The sequence below is a fragment of the Corvus brachyrhynchos genome, unplaced genomic scaffold (assembly GCF_000691975.1).
Source record: "Corvus brachyrhynchos isolate BGI_N302 unplaced genomic scaffold, ASM69197v1 scaffold11, whole genome shotgun sequence".
Lineage (NCBI taxonomy): Eukaryota > Metazoa > Chordata > Aves > Passeriformes > Corvidae > Corvus > Corvus brachyrhynchos.
Genome location: NW_008236965.1, coordinates 574847 through 584401, shown reverse-complemented (window position 1 = coordinate 584401; position 9555 = coordinate 574847). Strand labels below are relative to the sequence as shown.

General features: G+C 36.2%; 1 protein-coding gene across 1 annotated transcript in view; it reads left to right on the top strand.

Annotated features, from left to right (window-relative positions):
• The window catches only part of IL1RAPL1 (interleukin 1 receptor accessory protein like 1), a 694687-nt gene that overhangs the window by 416996 nt on the left and 268136 nt on the right, over positions 1-9555 (top strand). Inside the window, exon 4 of the mRNA XM_017728403.1 lies at positions 8674-8860. Coding sequence (XP_017583892.1) covers positions 8674-8860 — 187 coding nt within the window. The remainder of the gene's footprint in view (positions 1-8673; positions 8861-9555) is intronic.

Genomic DNA, 9555 nt, shown 5'->3' with positions numbered 1-9555 from the left:
AGGCTCGGAGCCCCCCACCTTCCAGCAGGCGAGCTCCGACCAAAAGGGCAATCCCGCCTTTCTGTGCGGTTTAAATATGTAAATTGTGAGAAGCGTAATTGGTCTTAAAGACTGTCCATCAACTCAGGGTCAACCCAACACATTCAGCTACAGCCTGAAATGTATCAAGATCACATCTTAGAGCTTAAAATTAGAGTGAAATAAAAATATTTATTGCATCGTTACAGATCACACTGAGGCAATTTTGGAAACTATTCTAAGGGAATATGTTCATATGAACACAGTCAAAAATGATTAATAGATAAGTCTCCTTTGTCCTTTATGGTCCTCAAATGAAGGAAAAATCCAAATTGTGTTATATCCCTTTGTTTAGTGATTTGTCCCTTCAAATCCTGATGCCTTTGGAAATTCAGGACTTGCTCTGAGGTCTTCAGTTATATAAATTTCATAAAAATTCTTGCACATTTCTAAATTTCTGCTTTAGTAGCAGGTTATGTTTTTCCAAAGACTGACCTTTCTTCAGAAAATTGCCACTTTCTTTTGAGTTCTAGCTCAGTCTGCACACAGCAATGCTCTTACATTTATCTGTGAGGTGTCATAGTACTGTCTTCTTTTAAATCCTCTGACTGGTAAGGAAGACTGACTGATTTCTGAATTGCTGTTTCTTCTTAGGAAAGTAGGTGTAAAACAAGTATGACTAAAACTGTTGGGGTTTGTTTTATTTTTTGTTTGGGGTTTGTTTGCTTAGGGTTTTTTTGTTGTTTTTTTTTGGGGGGGTTGGTTTTTTTTAACAAATGTAGGAGCTCTAAATCTAGGAACTATTTAGGTTTTTAAATTCAGAATATTCATTAAATCCCATTAAAGAATTTTCAGGAGTCTGGAAAAGTGTCATCAGTATGCTAGGAAATAACCTTAAACCTAATAAATGTGATGATTTTTTATATATTCCCATTTTTACTGGGTAGATATGGGAAAGAATTATGGAGAGATTTCAAGGGAATATTATTCATATGCAAATGTCGTTCTTCTAATATCTATAATAAATGCAATTGTTGGATATCTTGGTACATATCTACCTTTAATGAGTAACTTTTCTATTTGGAAAAGAACACACTCATGCAGAGTTAGCAACAGATAAATATCTAATCATTCAGAAACAAGACAGATACCTTCATGGGATATTCTTTATGCATCTGCTCGACAGCTGAACAGAAAACTAACTTAGCATTTGAGACTGAATGACAGGATCTATCTTTATCTGAGAACTGTGTGAATTCATCAAGCAAAGAGAGGGAACAAGGGAGAAGCCATTCAGCAGCGCCACGTTTTCAAAAATGTTCTCAGTTTTAGTACTATAAAAGAAGGCCAGTTGTATTTGCAAAAGGAATGATTTGGTGATAAAGATATTCCAGTATGTGTTGACCTTCTGAGTCATCAGGATGTAGTAACACTCAATTTTTCCTGAACACAAAAGCACAGCTGCTTGAGCAGGCTCTGGAGCACCATACCATAGACATAATTTTAAGGACCTCTACCTTCAAAAAGTCTGCATTTTTTCTGGTCATTCTCATTCCAACCAATAATTTTTTTATGTACTTTTAATGTAATACTTGGAAAAACTAGCTTTTTGTTTAATGGTTCCCATCCATCCCCTGTGAGTGAAAAAACCACCCAAGAAAACAGATTTTCCCTGAACAACACTATATGCAACTTTGCAGAAGAGGACCTGGGGGTTCTGGTGAAAACCAAGTTGAACATGAACCAGCAATGTGCCCCTGCAACAAAAAAGGCTAATGATGAGCTGTGCTGCGCTAGACAAAGTATTGCCAGCACACCAGGCGGGGTGGCCCTTCCTCTTTACTCAGCAGTGGTGACACCACTGGAGTACAGTGTCATGTTCCAGACTCACTGGTGCAAGAAAAACACAGAGTCCAACGAAGAGGCATGAAGATGATAAAGGAACTGGAGCATCTCTGCTGTGAGCACAGGCTGAGAGGGCTGGGACTCTAGCCTGGAGAAGGAGCAGGAGAATCTTGCTGATGGATATACATTTCTGAAGGGAGGGTGCCAACAGGACGGAGCCAGCTTCTTTTCAGTGCTGCTTGGTGACAGCACTAGAGATAATGGGCACAAACTGGAACACAGAATATTCCATTTGAACAACAGGAAACACTTTTCCCTATGAGGGTGACTGAACCCTGGCACAGGTTGCCCAGGAAGTTGTGGAGTCTCCATCCTTGGCGATATTCAAAAGCAATCTGAACACACTCCTGGGCAAGCAGATCTAAGTAGCTCTACTTGATCAGGAGGGTTGGAGCAGATGACATCCAGAGTTCCCTTCCAATTTCAAGCATTTTGTGATTCTATGATTCTATAAGTGAAAGAAATGGGAGGAATAACAAAACTCTATTAACTTGTAATTTTCGAAAGAAGCATTTCTGCTATTCTGGCATATGGTGCTAAGTGAGGGTATAAAAATTACTCCAGGATCATTGGTTCCCAAGAAAAAGCAAGTGCCATCATCTGCTGAATTATGAGGAGATAGTATACCTAGAGGCATTTCATGCTACGGTATTATCTCCCTACTGCAGTCTGTTGAAAGCTAAAGGGATTTTCATCTGTAAGGTTACACTTTTGCACAGCTCTTCATACTTCTATCTCCTCTGGAAATATACATTGATCCGCTGCAGTGAAAACATTTAGTATCATTCTGATACGTCTCCATTTTAGCACTTTATGACTCACTGGCCCAAAATTTCTTCACTAACAATCCTGGGAAGTCTTGCTGAAATGAGTAGGTAATTTAGCACTAAATTTGTAACTAGCACTAAAATATCAAATGTACAATTAAATTTAGACTAGTCGCAATCCATATTTTACTCACCCTATATGTCCTGTGCAGTACAATGCTTTTTTGATTAATTGCTATCCTTTTTAATTACCTCTAGCATTTTTACCTGCAATCCATATATAAGTGCTATTCTCTGAAGTTCCAATACCAAATAGTTTAATAGGAAGTTGTTTTTAAAATTGAACATTTCTCATACTGAATAACACATAGGTATACTAATAATATGCTTTTAAAATTTTTATGTGTTAATTTTCTTGAATCACATACCCCTGGTATTAATTTTTCAATTATTGAAATCCCCAATATACCCATATGACCAGTTTATAGGTATGTATGTGTAGGCACATAGACACATTTTCTCTGTAAGAAAGCTTTAACTTCAAATAAAATGTATTTAGATTTATATTCATATACTGTAGAAGTACAGACAGAGTTACATTATCGGAATATTTTTGTATTCCTGTAGAGTAAGATTATGGACTTTTTTCTTTTAATGTATCTGAAGGAAAGCTTTAATGTTAAAGAAAATTTTTGATGGGGAAATTACTTAATTTTGTGTATTTTTGCTTTCCATGTAATTGACAGTACAAGTTCATAATTAAGGTTATTGTCATAATTTTGTTTGAGTATTTTGTACTAAGAAAGTGATGTTTTAATAAAATGTGGAAATCAATAACAGATTGATTCCAGTTCTCATAAAGAAATGTTTCACTTTGACTTTAAAAAAGAAGGAGATAATACAGAAAAATCAATAACATAAAAATGTACATTTTTATTCTAGTTTACCCAAAAAAGAAGCTCTAGGGTATTATAAAGATGAGAAAGTTAATTTCCCTTTGTAAAGGCTAAATTTTATTTAATTTTTATTGTTCAGAACATCAATAAAAGGCCTTTCAGCCAGTAGCTCCCTCTAACACACGGAAGGCATTATTCTAATGCAGTTAGACTTGGCATTTTTGACATTCTCTTTTGACAGGTTTGGAGTGAAGGGGAAACTCAGGATGGCAGTGCGTACCACTTCTATCAGGAAAAGATTAAATGTGAAGGTTTGGCTTCCAAGAATGGGAGCGGGCATTGAAACTAAACAGTATTTTCTGGTGTGTCTAATTCAAACCTATTAAAACAAGTATCTTGCAGAGTATTGATATTCAAATAGTCCTGGAGGCTCGTGTGCACTGGGTTATTTCATAGTATCATGCATATAATTAGGTGACCCTTGAGGGAAGAAATCAGTGCTTATGTAATTCAATTGAGGTCAAAAGCAGTTTCCAAACTGGGTTGGCCCCCCAGGGTACGGAAGCAGGAGATAATTTCTAAGGCACAGAGGAAAATTCCAGCCTGCTTCTGTCCATCTCCCTCCACTTCTCTTTTCCCCATGCCTGAAGCACTGCCCTAGCACTTGCAGCTCTGTTGGATCTGGAAGCTTTGTGGAAAAGGCCTTGGGCATGTGGTGAGGGATATCTGTGATTTCAGATATCTGAGTCAGAGAGTGTGGGAGTCAGCCATTCCAGAGTTTGGGGAAAAAAGCCCCAAACAACAAACAAAACCTAAATCCAATAAAAGCGGATACTTTATATAAAGTTTGTGAACTGCTGTCCTGGAGAAATGGGCCAGAAGCCGCTGTGGGGGCAGCCACCTGCTGGGGCCATCAGATCCTGCCACCAAGGAGCCCTCAGTGCATGAGAGCAATCCTGGCTGCCCTGTGGTACACTGGCCTTCCTCCCTCACCACATGCCCAAGGCCTCAGGCGTGTCCTCAAAAAACCCTGCTGCTATGTAGAGGCTTTAAAAATTTTTGTGCAAAAGTTTTAAAGCTCACAAAGAGCCCTTGGAGCTACGGGCCAAGAGCACGAGTAGATTGTCAATAAAGTGTTTTTGTTTCGGTCTTGAATGAATGCTTTACTCTCCAGCTTTCAGGCATCCAAATAACTGTAACAGAAGTTACTTGGACTTAAAAAGGGCAAAATTGTTTCTGCAAAATCATGAAAAAACTAATTAATGATGTCAACAAAAGTTTGCCCAGGAAATGTGGCGGACCATTTATAGAAAGTGGATATGGACATCAGTGGCTAAGCTCACTTATTAAAATTTAAAATAAAACTGCAAAGAAAAGAGTTTTCTCAGATTTTTTTTAAAATTTCCAGTTTAAAAGGAGCTGGAAATAAAACTACTTTTCCAACTCAGTTTGTATGATGAGGAGAAACTTAGGAGAAATTTTCTGGTTAGCTGTTTGCTCCCCAGTTTGTTTACTCTGGTAAAGAGTATGATGACAGAGCAGTGGAGTGGACAAGTAATGGGAAGAGTCCCACTTTCCCTTCTGTTATGAATAGGGATGATGAGGAATGCTGCCTGGACAGAATTGAGCTGTAAAAATCCACCACTGAGCTCTCTCTGGTGAGGCTGAAGAGGAAATTGACAATTACCAGAGGTGTTTTTATGAGGAAAAAAAGCAGAGTTTTGTAAGCATAAACACATCTGGCCCATTTTAGAGATATATTTATAAAGAAACCATGATTTAAGTGCTTAATTCTCTAAGCAATTCCTTTAAATGTAGATGTGAATGTTGCAACAGGTAAAGTTTAGAGAAGCTATTTTTGGTCTGTGTGCATTCTTTTGTCTGTACTTGTGTCTCCTTGCTTCTCCTTTTCTCTCTGTTACCTGTTAATTTGACTTCATTTTAAGATAAATTTAATTTAAATGGATTTTTTGTCTTAAATAAAATTACCAAACAGCTTTTGGCTTCCTGCTTTGTATTTTGTACTTTTGGATCTCATTATTTTAGCACTTGAAAATCCATTGAATAAAAGATGAAAATGAAAACGTCATTTATATGCACAAAAACTTTCTAGCTAATTTTATACTTGCAAACATTTGTGACCGGTCAGATTAGGGAAAAACTAATTCAATAATTTGTCACCTCTTCTTATCACCATGTTCAGGAAAAAATAAAGGCAAACAAACAAACAAAAGAAACCCACCAAAAGTATCACATGATAACTTGAGTTAAACCACAGTTAGTTTAGCTAACACCAGTTATTGAAATTCCTTAAGCTCATGTCGAAGGGTTTTTCATTTGTTTTATTTGTTTCTTATCTGGTCCCTCTAGTAAGAGACATATGGAAAACTTTCTTACTTCTAACACATGAGCATTTTTTACCCTCAACAGTATGTGTATGCTCCAGAGGGCTCTGCTGCCTGCTTTTTCTGCTACCTGAGATGTTTGACATCTATTGTATCCTTCATGCTCTAGCAGTAATCAGCAAAATCACTCCCTCCTTCATTCCTACCCAGGGACTATTTAGTTTTCTTTCTCTCTTTCTGTACTCTGAGCCTATTATCTTTGTTTTCTTACCTTATACTATTTGTGTTGCTCTGCCTTCTGTACCAGCCTCTTTGAGTTTTGTTTCATCCCAACAGCCTTGGTTTCCAACACAGAGTGTGAGATGAGTCAGATTGACAGTGCAGTTAGTATTTAGAATTGAAATAAGGAAGTCTGTGTCACCAGTGGGCATCTGGAACTGTAGGTTTTTTTGATGATACTTTGGGATTTTGAGAGAAAATTCTGGTCGTGAACTCAGCCGACAAAAATCTACCCAAAATTTTTCAGTATCTTGTATCTGACAGTTTAGAAAGATCACTTCAAACAATGAATTTAAACATTCTGAAACATTTCCAAAATGCTTCTCTTATGGAGCAGGAAGCCTTAGCTGCATCTGCTAAAGGATCTGCTGTTGCGATGGAAACTTGGATGTGCTTCAGACAGAATTCTGTCTCTGGCAATTGACATTGTCAGTGTTGCAGAACAGAGTTCTTTAGTACATCAAAACATTAAATCATAGTTTTTGCACAATTCACTGTGAATACTGAAGGATGCCTATGCAAAAATTTTACTTACCTTGCTTCTTCAGACACTGGGAAGACAGTAAATTGTCCTCCCTTTTTTTTCCCCTGCCATGTCCTTCTAGAAATATTTAAATAATGAGATTTAGTAACATGAACAAACATGATGCTTAAACACATGGGAAGGAATTAAAGAGAATATTTAAATGTGAAAATTTTATAGCCAAACAGCTCCCTATATACTGCTGTCATCCAATAACAGGATACTCTCATCTAGTTAGCTTACTCTGAAACCTCAGAGCTTGATGAATTGTTCAGAACCTGTTTCCAAGGCATAAGTCTTCCAAGAACAAAGGAAAAGCATTTTTCCAATTTGGAAAATCATAATTAAGTGACTTTTTATGATATTTTCAAGACACATGATAAACAAAAAAATAAATAAAATATTCCAAGTGACACTTTAATGGAGAAATAACCTAAGGTACACTAATGAAAAGTATTCCTTAAAAATCAGTGATTTTTAATTACATGTACAAGTAAGAATGGAAATTGGCTCTTTACCAGCTTAAAAGCAGCAAGATTGTTCAATATTCAGTGGATCCATTCTTTGATTTGCATAAAGCTTAAACAACTTTATTTGCTTTACACAGCCAGATTCTTGAACACGATAACAGATTATACTTACTGCTTCATTATAAGGAAATAATTTTGTGTTTGTTTTCCTTGCCCATGAATCAGATCAATAGCTAAGGGTCATTCTGTTCAAGAATTTATGTTTCTAAGACTCTTTTCTAATTTGATAGTTACTTACAGAGTTACATTTTCTATAAGAAATTGGACTCTAGAGTTCTTTGAATTGAGTTTTCTTATTCTTTATCCTTAAGCATTTCTATCCCCTCTTATTGAACAGAAAAAGGAAACAGATATTAAGAAATTGATCTTTGAGATTCTGCCATGTCTGATACACACAGGTCCATTATAAATAAGCAATCAGCTTATAGAGGCTGAGAATGGTGATAAGGAGATGAATGTTTCCTCAGTGCTCTCTGCAGGATCTTCTGTCAGCAGGTCAGGGGTAAAATGCATTTACGAAACAGTAGGAGAGAAATCTTACACCATCACAGTGTGCTTCTGGGGAGTACTCAACTTTATACACTCATTTGCTCCCCACCTGGAAACTCAAATGAAAAAGAAAAGAAAATCAATTCAAGTAATTTTGTCTTTTTTCCTGATTGAATCACATAGTGGAATGTGGGAAGGCAGACAAAGTTCACTATTCTCTGGCTGCCTTGCTTATCAACATCCAGAAGCAGATGTAGTAACAAGTTTGAGGAGAGAACACAAGCTCATGAAATCTGTGGGTAATGCAGAACATTTTGTCCTGGGAGTATGGGCATTGAAGGCTACGGTCAACAAATTGGCAGTGCCTTGCCTTGGATTGAAACATCCTTCATTCTATAATTAATCACAAGATTCTTTTTAATTAAGTCTGCAAAACGTTGCCACTTCCATTTTAAGGCATGCTCAGAGCTGATGAATATGTGGCTCTTGGTGTGTTGCTCGAGTTCCAATTTGTCATTTTCCTGTGGTACCACAAAATGATGTCTCCAACCCTGAGAGCTGCCATAATGGTGTCTGTGAGCAGACTGTGTGTCTAGTTTCACTGGTAAATACATGGATCTTTTGTTGTTTACTTATTTTTGGGGAAATTGTTCTCAAATATACAGTAATGACACTAATGTTAGAAGGATTTTGATGAAAGGGAGAGACAAACCCTTAGTTACAGAGTAAGGCCAACCAGTGCCTTCTAAATATTGTAATTAGTCAAGAGAAAGAAGCAAAACTATGGTGGCCAGCTATAAAACAGACACAAAATACGTCAGATTTCCTAAATTTTGCTTCAAATGAAAACCAATTTCATGTACATTGGCATTTATTTTTTTTTCATATTAGACTTTTCTTTCTATTTTTATTGCATTACAGAAACTCAACTTACTGTATGAAAGTGTCCATTTCGCTGACGGTGGGTGAAAATGACACTGGACTCTGCTACAATTCAAAGATGAAATATTTTGAAAAAGCTGAACTTAGCAAAAGCAAGGAAATCTCATGTCCTGAAATTGAGGATTTTTTATTTCCATTTAGGGAGCCTGAAATTCTGTGGTACAAGGTAAGGACTGCAAGAGATTTATAGCTTAAAAAATATATTATGTTCTTATGATTTTCTTGATCTAAAAGTGTTATGAAACTTTGATTTTTTAAAATTTTATCAAGAAAAAACAACAGAACCAATGATAGAAAAGAATGAACTCATTAGAGATGAAATTCAAATGCTTCCTTTGGTAAACTTTATAAGATACCTATGCATGCTTTACCTGAATGAACAACTTAATTTTGCAGAATAAAATTCAGCAAGGACTACCAAAACTTTGCTTTCTATATATATACTTAAAGTTATATTTGCATATATAATTTCATTGTTTTTTTATAAATAACTTTATTTAATATTGTGTACTGATTTCTAGATCATTACTTAAGGGCCAAGTTCTTGCAAATAGTGTTGCCTGGTGGCAGTGCAGGACAATTTATTATGGTATACAAGGCTATGCTACCTAAAAAGTAAAATTGTATGGCCTGGAAAGTTAATGTCCAAATTAACTGATAGCATATCTAAGATAGGAGAAATGTAGCCAACTATTTGCTTATTCTCATCTTAGAATTTGTGTCTGTAATAAAATATTTTTGTAGATTAAGAATGCACCTTTTCTAGGTTCAGAGGGTGTTGATTCTAAGATGTTTTTAGAAAGAGATATATAGCATCCTTATTTCTCCTCATTCTCATCTTCTTCTGTTTCTCTACATTTT